At 41.7% G+C, this 15,839-nt stretch overlaps 1 protein-coding gene and 1 long non-coding RNA gene across 3 annotated transcripts; both read right to left on the reverse strand.

Moving 5' to 3' along the window:
• Positions 1-469: 469 nt before the first annotated feature.
• tent5ba (terminal nucleotidyltransferase 5ba) lies at positions 470-7,229 on the reverse strand. The gene is made up of 2 exons (XM_008432309.2): positions 6,777-7,229; positions 470-2,070 (listed from the first exon to the last, which is right to left on the reverse strand). Exons 1-2 carry the CDS (start codon positions 6,924-6,926, stop codon positions 1,042-1,044), a joined length of 1,179 nt encoding a protein of 392 aa, XP_008430531.1. The 5' UTR covers positions 6,927-7,229; the 3' UTR covers positions 470-1,041.
• Positions 7,230-9,057: 1,828 nt separating this feature from the next.
• On the reverse strand, positions 9,058-15,839 carry LOC103478443 (uncharacterized). Of its 2 annotated transcripts, none has more exons than XR_535800.2 (3): positions 14,530-15,839; positions 14,306-14,434; positions 9,058-13,374 (listed from the first exon to the last, which is right to left on the reverse strand). It is a non-coding gene; the product is annotated as an uncharacterized LOC103478443 (long non-coding RNA). The 2 variants fall into 2 exon arrangements; XR_001777448.1 differs by having other exon boundaries at positions 9,058-10,069; positions 10,165-14,434.

Below are 15,839 nucleotides of genomic sequence, written 5' to 3' on the forward strand. Positions count from 1 at the left end.
TTGCACAAGAAAGTGGGTGTTTGAGGCAGTGTGCTACCAATTATCTTCCTGACTGAAACATGGGCTGAGAGGGGAACAAGTGAAAAAATAGCTGTCTAGCAGAAATTCAATGCAAAGTGAAAATAGAAAATAAAAAACAATGCAATGACATAAAGTCCTAAATCAGGACTCTTTAGCCTTTGGCTCTGAATTTGTGGCTCTTCATAACTTTTGTCCAAAGTGATCTTGAGCTAAATCTTGTATTTAAATAAGGTTAAAAGAAGTGATTTTAATGGTTTCTCTGACATGTCCACAAAGGGACTTTAAACGACGGAATCACTACGATGCCTTAATATATATAAGGTGACTTCATTGAGAGTGTTGAAGTAGCTCAGACGACAAACTGTAAACTAATAACGACCATAAACCCACCGACTGAAACATCAATCATTATAGGACAAACATAAAATGACCACAATGCAAAAAAAAATCTGGGTTTTCCATTTTTTTTTTATTCTCAAAAAAATGAATGCTTATGTTTCTGAAAAGAGACAGAATCTAGAAAACACTGAATTCACAGTTGTCACTTTACAAATGTTTTCAAACATTTTGTGGTTCTTTTTAGGCACTATTAATTAAAGCATCACTTAATTCAGAACACAAAAAAATAAAATAAAAAATACATCTTTGGTCCAGTAAGTAATTGCTTTTTTTCTTTCCTTTTTTTTTTCAAAAATGTAAGAAAATAACACCAGCGTCAATGTTTCATTCCATCGAAACACGTATTTCTGAAACATATAAAGACTTGTTTTCTTTTTAAATTTAAATATGATATTAAAGCTACATCTCAGAAATGACCAGCAATCTTACAGATGTTTTTTTGCATCTGGAAAAAACAAGAAAAAAAAAAAAAAAAAACGTGAGGAGAAATTATTTGTCAGCTCAATCAGACATCCAGCAGTACAGGATTGTTTGAATCAAGTCACATTTGGCAAACCAAGATTTTGTTTCCCTGTTCCTTTGACGCGGCAATGATGGAGACACGTGGGGGGGGCTCAGGGCTCAGCTGCAGGGCAGCCACGTCTGATACGAATTACTACACTGCGTGATCTGCGGCGCTTGCACGTGTGCGATGTAATAATTGCTAAAGTTGATGTCTTGCACGTAAGGTGCCGGCTGGTAGTAACACGTGACGTTTGTCACGGTCGGGATGGCGTTCTGTTCGGCGAGGACCTTCAGCGCCAGCATGGAGATGAGGCTGAGCGTCTGACGCCGCTCGTGGCTCATTAGACACACAGTACTCTCGTTCACAACGTGGTGCAGCGTCATCAGGCACTCGTAGCGTTTGTGCTCCATGCCGGCGAAGTGGTTCTGCAGGTAGGCCTCCAGCTTCCTCTGCTGCTCACCTATGTCGGAAAAGTCAATGAAAAAGCGGGAGCACATGTAGCGTTGCATCTGCTTCATGTCTGCTTCGGAGGAGGGCGTGAAGCCCCTCACCAGCAGGTGGCAGTACTTCAGCAAGCCACCGCCCCTGATTTCCTCGGGGCTCCGCGTCGCTATGGTCCTCCGGCACAGATGGTCCATAGCTTCCTGGAAGTCGCCGTACACGCTCTCCCCGATCACAGTGGGGTGAAAGCTCTCTGACATGGGGGTCTCCGAGCACCGGTCAAACAGGAGCAGCGAGTCCAGACAAATCTGGAAGGAGTCCACGCTGAATTCAAACTGCCGCCTCAAAGAGTCCACAAACTTAAGCTCCACGTTCTTGCCCGTGTTGTTGGACAGCGAGATGAGGCTCCAGCGGTCCGTGTCGTTGCAGACTTTTACCAGTTTTTGCACATAAGCCTCCTTGAGGGTCAGCGCCGTGATGCGCTCCTTAGAGACCCCGGCCGGCAAGAAGTCCAACAGGCAGTCCAGGACGACGTCTTTCACCAGGCGGAAGGCCTGGTCATCCTTTAGCGACACCCCGAAGATCAGGTCCAGGTCCTTGTAGCCAAGGCCGTTTTCCTGATGGAGCACGTGGCTGGCCGCTGAGCCGTTCAACCTCACGTCCTTCACACACACTCCTCTCTCCTCGAGCCTCGCTCTCACCACCTGGACAAAAACAACACACGATGAGTGACCTTTACCAAATATGTCATTCATTTAAAAATAAAAATAAAAAATCACTTAAAGAAAACCATAAAACAAACCATTTAGGCCAAGAAGAAATTGTAAACAGATTTTCATTTGTTGTGTATAGTACAAGGATAGAACCAGTTTTACTGTGTTAATTCATTTTAAGTTCTCCACAAATTATTGTGTCCCTTATTGTGATGACAAAGTCAAAGTTAGTCATCGTCATTGTCAGTAGTGTGCATAAAAAAACGAAACGAAAAACAGGTTTTTAAGAAGGAATTTTAATGTTAATTGTATTTCCTACAAATATAAAGAGATGTGCTTTGTTTAAGCTGCAAGACAGGGAAAGAGAGAGAGAGCAAGACTGTCATCAGACAACAGGAAGGCTAAACGGAGTACAGCAAAGTTGCGCTGTTTCATTCTGTTTCACTTTTAACCTCCAACTTAAGGAAGATGAAAACGTTGGCAACTTTTTTCTTAAGGGAAGAAACTGAATTCTCTGTAAATACACCCGAAGACGTCGGCTTTTGTAGTGGTCGCTACACTAATCCTTGATATAATGCTGAACTCTGTAACTGTTTTTTCTGTCTTTTTATTATGAGGAAAACCATTTCACAGATGTATTTGACTTAATATCAAGAATAAATTAAAAAGAGCTAAACAAAAAACAAACATAAATAAATAAACAATGTTCTTATCTTCTTTTTGAAGAGAAACCAGAATCAGCTAAAATTGTTTTTTGGCTGGCTGAAGATTCAGAAGAATTGGTAATCCAAAATTGTCCACAAAATTCTGATTAGTGTGTCTCTAATAGAGCAGAAATTAAACTAGGACTGTGCAGTTAACATAGTAATTGTATTCAGTCACATTTAGAAACATAAATGTAGCATTCATTAATTTCTTCAAGAAAAACTAGTCATTTCAGTTATTTAAGTTCAGAATCATTAATTCAACATTATCTTTATTATCAGAGGAGAAGTAATTATTAACACAAGACTGTTACGCAAACCTCAAAACAGTTTTTCAGTTTATTGAAATGTAAACCACAACTCTACCGAGATAAAGTGCATTCCAGCAGCTGGCTTATGATGTAAAAGATAGAAAGGACAATAAAGTCAATACATCTTATCAAAATTATATAACGGCATAATACAGAAGGCTCTCTACTGATGACGTCACAACCCCTGTGCTGGTCAACAATGGTCAACAATTTATGAGACTTCAGTATCGGATATGGTCATATTTCTGGAGAATCATCAATCAGTTGGCCACAGATATTAACCAGAAAACTGTATCTTGACTGGCTTAGTTTGGCCTAATGCTGAAAAAGCTGCTTTTTTACCCTCTCATGTTAATTAAATCCATCAAAACAAACAATTTACACTATTTATGCTCTATGGATTCATTAGAGATTGATTCGTAACTACAAATTATCTCCAAAATTCTTAATCTGTTGCATTCAAAAAATGTTTTTTGAATCTTTTGGGAATCGGCAGATCCAAAGAAAACCAGAAATCGTCATCAGCTTGATCGGTGAATCTCTATTGGCCAAAACCTGAAATTCCACTACAGTTATTTAGCAAGCATCTCAAAAGACTTGTTTAAGTAACCTCCACAGCAACCCAGAGGAAATCAATAGATTGTGAAGGCAAGATCAATACCCCATGCTCACAAAAGTCCACCTCATTACCCTCAACCTCAGTCTGAATCAAACTGAAGTGCTGCAAAAAAAACGAAAAACAAAACAAAAAAAACAAACGCAGGGATGGAAAGTCTCCAGGGCTACATCCACCTGGGTCAGACTGCCTTATCAAAGTCACACAGATAAGATTTATAATCCTAACCTGCCACCAAAAGGGAGCACAGGGACACGCTCTGGTCATCCTGCAATTTGCAACCGAGAGTCAACAGACTTCGCTGCTTTGAAAACAGCAATAAGGATGCGTTCAGGTTATGTGCTTAAACTGCAATAATCTAGTTTAGGTTTCAAATTAAAAGGCATCGGCTTCCGTTCTGCATCTGTAGGAGGGATCAGAGGTTTATCTCGACGCTTGTACTAACACTCCGTGCATCACTGACTGGACATGTCAGACTGTGGCTCTGCTGGGTAAACAACTGCTGCAAAACCATGAAGAAATAAACACCTGCAGCACAAATTAGCTACTGCATGCTCACACGCAATCCTCAATCCTCCACGGTACCGGCCTGTCAGATTAGTGTGCGTTAACGCTCTCTCCCATGGTGATCAGATAACATGACGGCTCTATTTATACACACTGGGTCAGCCTAGAGACAAACACATTTTAAAGAAGGGGCAACCCCCCTGGTGCAGGATAATGAGCAGGACAAAACTTGCGACAGCAGCAATTTGCCAGCGAGATGCTTACAGTAATTCAGCCATAAAGCAGAATGAACTGGGTCCAAACTCCAGTCAGAAGCAATGAAAAAGTGTTTTCTTTTTCTCCTTTTTAGCGCTTCAAGCTCTAATCATGTCCAAGCGATCCTGCACTTAGCAACTCACCTCTCAGAGATGCTTGGATGCAGATATGTGATTACCCCCCGTCCCCCCCCCCCCAAAAAAGAAGTTCAACTAGAGGTATTAACCTCATGGCTAAAATTTAGAATACTCCAGGTTAGGATTATAAAGGGCTCAAGCTCTCTAGCTCAAAAAAAAAAAAAAGTGTGAAACTGAAGTGGATTTGTGTTGCAAAACCCGAGACATCCAGTGAATGGAATCAGTCAGTTTTTCCTTTGGTCGATTCTAACAAGGGAGAGCCAAGTCATATAATTGAAAAAAAAAATCTATTTTTTTCTTCTATTTTTTTCTTGCTTATCACGTGTTCAAAAAGTAAGAAATACTATATTTTTTGTCAGTAAACACACTGATCAATTGCTCTGTTTGTAGTAAAAAAGAAAATCAGATCAAGATGAAGAACTTTTGTTTTGATATTTAGGATCAATCCTGTAATTACATCATTTTCTGTTGGATTCAAATACAAATCAAATATTTTGTTATGCTAATTAGTCCTCATAGGATAAAAGAGATGAACACTAATAATAATATTTAATCTCCAATCCCAACCTAACATGATATGGATTATTTATGCTGTTTGAACTCATTTTCCACTCTTTTGCTCAATCGGGTGATGGCATGAGTGCAGATGCTCTCATTATACCAATTTTTATATAAGAATGCAGAAATGCACATGTATTTTTGTGAGGCTCTTGGCCTGTGGCATCTTGAGTGCATTGGTTTTCGACGCCCAGGATAATGATCAACTTAATGACATATTGCAGAGATAATTCAGCCATTTCAGATATGTTGGAAAAGGGATGCATCTAAAACGTGGAAGACAAAGGCTCTTGTTTTACACAGCAGAGGTGAACATCTGAGCTTAGTAGGAATTGGAATTGGTCAATTCTGTCTTTGATCAATAATCAACAGGTGAAATACTGAAAAACAAAACTCATTTCGACTTGAATATATGCCTGCTAATGATCAGAAACACGTGCTGTGAAGCATAAATGACTGAAAATTTGCCGAACAAAATAAACTTGGAAAAAGAAAAGAAAAACAAGTCAGAGACTGTATTTAGATAAAAAAGTCTAAAATAGGGAGTAAATGCATGTTTATGATGATGAAGCTGATATAATAGCAGTGCCACTGCAGTGGGACAAAGGTCCATGCATCCATTCATGTCGTTCCCTGTTATGTCAGAGGAACTGGAGCAGCACCTCATCATGACTGATAAAACACACACCGAAACCAGTCATCAGCGTTCAGCCTCCGTTTAAATTAATCTATGCAGCAGATGGTAGATTCGAGAAAGAAAGAAGAAGAAAAATAAATAAATAAATTATACAGGGATTCCACAAATCCAGAGCAAACACAGGAGTCCCCACACTTGGAAATCAAACCCCCCATTTAAGCCTCCCCGCGTTCTTCAATGGACCATTCATCTTTCCACAACCACAGGCACGGACCTCTGGGTTTCACAAAGTTCTTGGGCTCATCTTGAATATATCAGAGTGCAAAATGAGATGGAAAAATGAAGGGGGGGGGGGGGAGGTGGGGGGTGTCCTGTAACAGCCACCCGTTCATTTTGAAATTCTAACTCTGCAGTTTCTTTTCCAGCTAAACGCAAACCTAAGTATCAGGGGAGGCGAAACGGGATCTGACCACACTGTTCTAGATCATATAGGCCACGCAGCAAATGACATCTACAGAGAGAATATGTAAATACTGGCTCCATACATTTAATACATTTTTGGAGGATTTTACTCGTTCTCATGGAATAAATCTAATTAATCTCTATTAAATTAAATGTACTTAAATTGAGGATGATCTTGAGAGGAAAAAGAGTAAAAAAAAAAAAAAGAGAGAGAGAAAATTAAGTTCTGGGTGTGTCTAAGAGTGATAAAAAGACCACCAGGGGTCGTTGAGGACTTTCAAAGGGAATAACTAAGTTACCATCAATTATTCATTTAAATTTGAAGCTCCGGCAAAATATATTCAGTTTGCAGGCTTAATAATAGATTATATATTATATGTGGGGGGGCGGGGGGTTCAGTGGACTAAATTAGTTGTTTGTAAACTTAACTAAACAGATCTTCGCACTGCCTCTGCTCGAAATTTAAATAAAATGTAAAAAGAGAGAGTTGGGAGTGTCGGATTACCATACCTGGACGATCTGTCGGGGTTGCACGGACAGAGTGGGGAAGTTTCCTCGGCCGTGGATGGGGACAGCCTCCCCAAGGATCGAGTCCAAACGCTGCACCTGATCCCACGACAACACACAGAACCTCCGAGTCTGATCCAAAGCTCCAGACATTTCAGTCCCAACTCTTTTTTTTCCCCCCCGACTTAAATGAAAAACAAACAAAACAAACAAACAAACAAACAAAAAAAAGGATGGAAAATAAAAAATAAAAAATATAATAATTAACAACCAGAGAATCTTCTTCCAAAATCACCAAGATCACCGCGTATTCCTCTCGGGGTCAGCGGCCGGAGCAGGTCTGGTTCAAAAACTGGAGGCGGTGGGGAGAAAGAAAGTTTTAGGATTGACCGAGATCAGCAGCTTCCTCCTGCCCTGTGTGCCGCTGAAATCCGGTCAGTGTGCAAAGCGCGGATTCATAAGGAAGGTCCTGGAGGCTTAGAGAGCCTCCTTATTAGCATGGGCCGCAGTGATTGGCTGCTGCGTTTGGTCATTGATTATGGACGTCCTGCATGCAGGGAACACCCTCCATCTGACGCTCGGTGACAGCTTTCTGCTCCTCCTCCTCCTCTGCTCTGCAGCAGCTGCATGCTGGCACAGTTTTCCCCTCCGATCATCAGGGATCCGGAGGAGCATTACCTCAGGCCCAGACTACAGCTGAGCCCGAGTCTGACTGAGTCTGATAAAAACAGTAAGAACTGGGATAAGACTGCAGCTGCTCGGAGCAGAGGCGGCCCAAAGTTATTTGAGGCCCTGAGCAAGTTTTAAAGGGGGGAGTTTAAAGGGGGTTTTCACACGCTCCATGATGAAACATTTTTGCATTCTGTGATTTGAAAATAACTTGCTATACAGCTAATTAGTGACTCAAATTCATTTATTTAATTTATATACTGAGTGAAGCGTGAACGGTTGATAATTTACTTGCTGTAGACAAGGTTTGTGTTGTTTCTCCTTCTTTTTGCATCTCAAATATAATGAAAGAAAGTATTTTAAAGTTTGTTTAAATTATTGCCGGAATGCGAAGCCTAATGAGCAACAGCTTACAAAACCCTGGAGAAAAAAAAAAAACCAAAAACAATGTCGCTTAGTAAAAAATGTGTTTAAAAAAATAAAGATGATTTTATTTTAAGATGAATTCAAATGGGATAGCCCCAGATGTTTGGGCTGTCAAGCAATAGGACTTTTTATGTTGGATGATATGGAAATTCATCACAATAAAATCTGTGAATTTTTATTTTTTACTTCTCTACTCATGAACAGTTATGCATGAAACGCTCTTGAAACTCATATACAAGCAGCTGACATTATTAATTTGGCCTTAAGCTGTGCCTCTGTCAACAGAACGTTCAACTTTGAAGTTATTTGCGAGTGTGATGTACGACCGCTGCTGTCGTGGGAGAATTGACGTCAGGACGGGACCTTCTGCAGCCACAAATCTAATGATGCCTCATGCCGACCCTGCGGAAAATACAAACTCTACTTCTGCTTATGATAACGGCTGGCCAGAAGCCACGTATTAAAGAGATAATTTGGGATTTTTTTTGGAAATGACGTGCTGTTAAAAAAAAGCAATAAAAAAAAATCTAATAAAATAAAAAAAGAAATAGAAGCAGTTCGTATATTTTCAAATCCAGATCAAGGAAACAGTGAGTCAGAGAAGGCCAAAAGCAAACATCTACTGTCTTGAAAGTGCTTGAACCTTGGAAAAGTCGAGTAGTTCATGGAGACGCTGTAATATTTTGCATAGGACGGTCATTCACAGAGAAGCCGAAAGTGATTAACAAAAGAACTGGAGGATTTGAGTTTCCCACGCAAATATTTATCAGCTTTTGTTTGAATAACTGCTTAATGAAAATGTGACAATGGTTCAAAGGTTAATAAAACACTGTTAAGGTTTTGAGATTGGTCTTGCCTAACTTTGGTACAGTTAACTCTTAGCTAAATAGTCTGAATGGATCTGTACTTTACTCCACACTGAAAGGATCCACCAGCAGTTTTTACATTAAGATGTGTCCTGAACTCAGATTTGTGTCCAACTAGAAGGAGATGGAGGAGACCAGAACCCAGTGGAGGAGCTGCGCATCCCGTCTGGCCAGAGAACATGTTTGGATCCCCAGAATGAGCTAAAGAGCGCTGCTGGCGAGAGGTTGGTTTGAGTTTCCCTCCTTTCACCCACTTATTAAAAGAGAAAAGTAATGGATGTTTCTTATTGTTTCAATGCTCTTTATCTGTCATGAGGCTCAGCTTAGATCTCCTATGGGGAGATTTGCATGTCTTAACAGGTACAGTAGAAACCTGTGACCTTTTAGACTTTGATGTGTCCATTCATCAAAACAAACTCCCCGCACAAAACGCCTGCTAATTTTATTTGCTCGGTGTTGCTCAGATAACCTTTTCTTTGCCCTCCCGGTTTTCTCCGCTGTGCCTCTTTTTCTGTGCGGCAGGATGCATTTTATTTGTTTTGGTGCCTTTTACAAAAACATTCCTGGAGTGAAAACAGAACGTTTGTGAGCTTTTCTCCCAGGAACTGTAAGTGCGGCACCGGTTTGAGGCGGGCTGTCTGCACGTTTCTTGAGTGTCCAGAGTCTCTGGTCTTCTGTGACTGGCCTGCGGTCGGACCTGCCTTTGTCTTTACGCCTCATCTCGTCTTAAATGGAGCCTATTACGGGCTTAAATACCCTAAATGTCTCATAATGATGGACCTGACTCAATCATAGACATTACTCACAATAGCAGACATTACTCCCTCCGTGATGAGATGGGCCTTTGGATTGTTTCTGTTTATTCCAGCATACAGCAGAGGTGGGGATTTTCCCCTTTTTAAGGTAATAATTAAAAATGCCCCCCACACCCCCTCATCGGCTCATCATACATTTCCACACTGCATGTTTACACACCCGTAAAATGTTTACAACAGACCAAAGTTCATCCCATGTTGTTTCAGCAATGCAGCCATTAAACAGACACAATCACATGCGCCAGTTCACGTCATTATCTTCTCTCCAAAACACAAGGGCGTATGCATGTGTGTGTGTTTTTCTTCTGTGTTTCATGCATGTTTCAGCTTGTGTCCACAGCTGGAGGCTAACAGCTTCTCGCAAACCTCCGAGGACTCAGGCGGTGATCATCAGGCTTTGGCTTTTTGGTCTCCACAGCAGATCACTTGAAGCACTGTGATGTCAACACCGCGCTGTTTCTGTGGCAACAACATCCACGGCCGCTGAAGAGCCAGGAAGCAGCGTCTGCAGCCGAGGGCCCTGCCGAGCACACATGAGACACATCATGCGTCATGCGACTATAAATAACCACCCTCGCGGTACTCGTGCATTCTGGGAGAAGAGCCGTCTCTTACCTGAGCAGGGATGAGAAAAGTTTTTTAAAAGCGTTTGGTGGTGGGGCGGCGGGCTGTAGATAAATGTCAGCCCCTTTGACATTCTCACGTTCCCTCACAGCTTCGTGTAAGAGGGAGCGAGGTTGATGTAGAGGCAAGATGTTTATTTAATTGGCAAAAAAAAACAATAATGGTTCATGTTTAAATATTAGGGTTTAAAGTGACATACTGTTGAAATGCTATAAGCAGTTTGTGTATAACTCTCTGCAAGTTCATTTAATGTAAATCCTGATTAAAAGCTGAAGCTGACAGCTAGTCTTCGACGGGCCACGACCAAAGTGGATTTCTATAATTGTGAATCAACTCTAGTGTCAAATACATCATAACTCTGTTTCACAAAACTTTTCATTCATTATCACAACTTCACTGGATGGTTATTGACACAGGAAAGGGAATGTTCCCCCTGGGATCTTACCGTACTGAGAAAGGAACATGCATAACGTTTCTGATCAGAGTGAGTAAGGCAGCATAAAAAATTAGGAACATTGGTCTAAATGAAAACTTGTTGATTTTTACACAACACTGCATTTATTTTACTCATTTCTCTTCTGTGTTTGCAGTCGTAAGACTTTCTCAGAGAAAGGTTGTTGGTGGAGCGCCGAGTTCTGCTTCGATTTCCTGTATAAATAGTTATTGACCTCTGAGTAAAACTACCACGTGACGATGGTTTAAAGGTTAAGAAAACAGTCATCCATTGCCTGCTGGGATGTTTTTGAGTTTGGAGTTGTTTGAAGAAGGCTTGAATTAGCCGTTAGCTTCAGTGCCCAGAAACTTCAAATATAGATTTTTACGAAATGAAAACCCCAAGGCAGTAATCTGCTCGTTGTTGTAACATGATTTATTTTTTTTATTCTAATCATCAAAAAAAAAAAAAACACACAATTTTGTGAGTTTTCTATATTTTTGACTAAAGTTTTGTCACAAAATGCAACATTGCTTTGGTACTGTAAAAGTCTGTGTGGGCGCTCAGGAGGTAGGAGTTTGTCCTGTAATCTGGGTATCCGGCTCAAAGCCCCATTCAGCTCATCTCAGGTTCTGTACCCTTGAGCAAGGCGCTTCACTCACCTTGCCTGCTCTGGCTGCAGTGTAGCATACCACCATCAGCAGCTTGAATGTCTGCATGAATGGGTGAATGACTCCCCCTTTTGAAATCCTCTAGACTAGATAAAACACTAGTACAGGGCATTTACCATTTGGATCTTGGGGCCTTTTTGTCTTCAGCCTCTGTGACCAATTAATCTCACATTTGGACAACTTGAAAACCTCACCTTTGAAATCCTGAACTATCCTTTACCGCCCCCACGCTCCTCCATTTAAGCAGGTACTGCAATCTGCTGGATGCTCTGTTTATCCCTCAGGTTGACATCCTGCTGGAACTAGAACAACTAAGACTGTGAGCCTTGTAGGTGCGGTGAGGAAGCCCGTATTTAAACACACCTTCAATAAACTGTACATTAGACCAACTTTCTTACCGGAGATGCCCGTGAGCAAACAAATTTAAGACGTCGATCTCTGGTAAATAGTTTTAAATTACCTTAGTGAACCGGTGTTGTTCCGCCTAGTTAGTTAAGAAGTAAAACAGCAGACGTTAGTGTTGCGTTTTTCTGCTGTTGAGCAGCGAGAGGAAGTGCAGCGGTGCAGCGGCGCAGCCTTCTTTCTGTCAGCCGCACAGACACGAGCAGACGTCACAGCAGGTTGTAAAAGCGTGGCTGGAAACTGACACTGACAAACAATGAGCGCTTAGGTGTCACCGTGATGAATTGTGATACCACTCCGTTTGTCACACTGGATGAGTTGTAGAGGTAATTTTCTCACCCGTCTGTCAACTTTCCTGCAATTTCAGTGAATTATTCCCCCCAGAAAACTCCCCCTGCCCTCCCTCGTATTTTGACACCGACGGACGTGTTACTGAAGGAAACTGAGTGTTTGCTATAGTTATAGTGCGTCATGTGAAGCTTTTGAACAGCTGAAATACAAATGTAGCAGCCGGCATTTACTGATTCGAGTTGATCCGAATCTCTATTGTTTTCAACTCTGACTGCCCAACATGGCAGGCGGAGGCCGAGCGGAGCCTTCAGGCTGGACATGATGGATCCAACCATCCATAGAGAGAATAAGAGTGTGATAAGAGTCCGTTTACTTTGCCAGATTGCTCCATATGACAAATCTATGGGACTTGAGGGCCAAGATTACGCAAGCAGTCGTGCTGCTGACGTCAGACTCCCGTCTCTTCCTGCTTGATTTATTACAGGAGTGCTTTGGAGCACAGATAAGGGAGATGCCAAAGAACATAAAAACACCAAAATATGGCAGAGACTCAAGTAGTATCATTGCGTAGAAGCGTCGCAACCTGTGTGGACGCCTTCTAGGGCACCGTCAAATAAGATTAAAGTAGAGAATTGAGCTAAAAGCTGGCAAATTTGGCGGTTGGCAATTGCTGAAGTAGATTAAAGAAAATGACTGCTGTTGCCTGGTTGTTGAGATAATAACCATGATGCCAGTATCTTAACTGATAAAACCTGGAGTTATAAATACAGTGGCTTGCAAAAGTACACTTTATCACATTACAACCACAAACTGCCTCTAATTTTATTGGGATCTTATGTAATATATCAGCAAGCAGTAACCAGTTAAATGCAAAGTGGCAGTGAAAGGACGCAAGGTTCGCAAAAAGTAAAATAAATCAATAAAAAATGGACTTTACCTTTTTATCACCGTCATTCATTCTACTGCTACTAAATAAAATCCTATTCAAGCAGCTGCCTTCAGAAGTCATCTAATAAGTAAATCACCCAGCTGAAATCCAGCTGTCCTGTTCGAGCCAGGGCCACATTTGACAACATTAGTAAACAAACAGCAGCATGAAAACCAAGGAAGAGACAAGACCCGTCAAGAAAAGCAAACTAAAATGGTTGTCAACCAGAACGGACAGATGAAAGAATTCCTAGCTCAGATGGGACAAATATTTTTTTACTGGTTCCATAAATCCTGCCTTTATGGATGGATGGCAAAAAGAAAGCCATATAGGAAGAAGAAAATTATAAGGGGTCCAGTTCCCCTAAAACCGCCATCCCTACCACCATGATGATGCGGTGAGGCTTGCCTTCTCCGCGTGTTGGGAACCTTTTCAGACGCGACAGGAAAGGTGGATGCGGCGAAGACAGGTCGATCCTGAAGTAAAGGATATTCATGCGTTATAGCGATCCAGTCAAAGTCCAGCTTTTTTGACTGCACTGGAGCTATCCTACAAAGGAGAATGTCAAAAACACAACTCCCTATGCATAAATAAGCTAAAAGACCTGCAGTTGTTGTTGTTGTTGCGCTGTAAAGTGGTTTACAGAAGTGTTGACCCGAGGGGCCGGGTACACAGGCATTACACACGCTTACCGAATATATTTTTAAAATATGTTGAAACCCAGGCATTCCTTTCATTCCACTTCACAGTCATACACTACTTTGTATTAGTCTATCCCCATGAAATCCAAGCCAAAGGGATATGAATACTTTTTGCTAGGGGCTGTATGGTCAACTGCCCCCATTTGGATTTGAGAGTATTTTTAGTAATGGACCTCAGTTCCTTCTTGCATGTATCCATGTGAGCTCCACTGGTCTCCAACCCCCCACCCAGTAACCTAGAAGAGGGGCGGTTGTTGCATAGCTGGAGTTCTCTGGAGCTCAGTGGTCAAATATAGACTATGTATTATGTAAGGCTTGTCTCGCTTTACAATCTGAATGGGTGTAGCTACAAAAAACTTGTTCATGCGGAATGTTTAAATAAACTACAAAAACCTTACAGAAATGCCTTCTACGGCTTGTTTGGCGCATAATCTGATGACTTTAAACGGAGAATTGTTTCCGTCACAAATCCCATCGGTCACGTGTCTGGAATATCCCCATACATGTGACTTGCTCCCTACCTATAGAGGAGCCTGTATGTAAGGAGGCGTTTGTTTAGGCCTGGTAATAAAATACCCAGGCCTCCTTCTGTATGTCTGGGGCTTAAATCATGTTGGCTCTAAATCCACACCAGCAGATGTGTAACACTCCCTTCTCAACACGTTTACAGCAAAAATAAATACTGTCTCTTTGAAACACAATTTACCGAGAAACAGAAACCTCACGGTGGAGAGTCTTGCTGAAGGATTCGTGTTGCTTCGACTCTTTTCACGTTCCGCTGTGTTACTTGATTGGGATTTCATGTGACAGGGCCAACATAAGGAGTAGCTCAGAACTGTAAAGTTAAAGGAAATCATGGTTTTCAAGTTGTTGTCTTTTTTTTTTTTTTTAATCAATAAAAATCTGACAGAGTTGTGTCTCATACCTTACCTTGATACCCCTAAATGAAGTACAGATTTGGAAAGTGCAGGATGTTTTTCTTTTTTAATCAACCATCTTGTGTCACGTCTGGAGCTGCGAGCATGAGCCACTATTCACGCTGCGACCCAGTCACGCTCAGATGTTATACAGTTTTCTCTTCAGCCACTTAAGTGGAGATAATGATAGCAATGCAGCCTCTGTAATGTCTACACAGAGGAGACGAACAAAAGAACTGAAAAGGAAGGATACGATGATTTGCGTTGCAGTTTTTGCAACCTCGTACTTGAGAGGTAAATAATCCACACTGTGAAAAACAGCACATCTCTCCTTTCAGTGTTACTTAAAACAAGTGTCCCTTCTTGTTTTTCCTTCTCCTGCTTGTAATCTGACCTCCCGTTTTCTTTGTCTGCCGTGTTTGGTGCCACACTCTGACCGGAAGTATTTGGCATCCAGAAATTTCAGGTCCGCTGGGACGTCCCGGCGGACTCCAGTGGGTGGGTACAGGCGAGGAAATTTATACCACACAGCCTTTACAGTAAAGTACGCAGCGGATCGCACCGAGAGATGTGACTTCTGCCTTTAGGGCCATTGTAATGCTGAAAGGAGAACCTTCCCACCTCTCAAATCTGATTTAGCCACTGAAAGATTTTTCTTCCAGCGTCACTGCAAACACCTAGAAGTTTTTGGCCGGAATGCAATAAAGTTTGCATGACACGACGAGCGATGCGATTGAGCTGCGAACCAAAACGTTAAGCGTAAAGATGTGAGCAGAGGCGCTTACAATGCGCAGATGTTTCTGAAATAACAAATCCAACCACAGAAGCGCAAATGAAATAAGCATCTTCTGCATTTTCTCTGGACACATTTGCCTGCTGAGGACATTTTATGTTAGAAGAGACTTGCTTTTGTTCACTTCCTGAAGCATTTACGAGAATTGAAGAGGCAGGCCTACGTAGCAGCAAGACCTGATTTGTATTCCTAGAAACCGGTATTGCCATCTCTTTCCAGTAGCTCACCGTTTTCCTCAACTTTAAATGGTGTGAGAGAAAAGCACGTCACCTGCCAGACAGCAATTGTGTCAGCTGTTTGGACGCCTACGGAATGCAACACAACTGGACTAAGCGAAAGCACCTGACATCTGAAACAACGGCGTTATCTAACACATCTGCAGGGTCAAACTCTGTTCATAAAACAAAATTCTGCCGACAGCACTCTCTTTGGATCGCCATCCAGACCTCACCTGGAAGGAATCCTCGCCGTGCTTCAGGTCACGAAGTCCTGGCTGCATATTTCAAAAGCAACCGGGATTTCTTTTTTCT

Source organism: Poecilia reticulata, linkage group LG16 (assembly GCF_000633615.1).
Source record: "Poecilia reticulata strain Guanapo linkage group LG16, Guppy_female_1.0+MT, whole genome shotgun sequence".
NCBI lineage: Eukaryota > Metazoa > Chordata > Actinopteri > Cyprinodontiformes > Poeciliidae > Poecilia > Poecilia reticulata.

Excerpts from the sequence above, each read along its gene's own strand:
- tent5ba (XM_008432309.2), bottom strand. The coding sequence starts at position 6,926 with ATGTCTGGAGCTTTGGATCAGACTCGGAGGTTCTGTGTGTTGTCGTGG. Across the intron at positions 2,071-6,776 it reads AACCCCGACAGATCGTCCAG|GTGGTGAGAGCGAGGCTCGA; the intron begins GTATGGTAATCC and ends GTTTTTGTCCAG.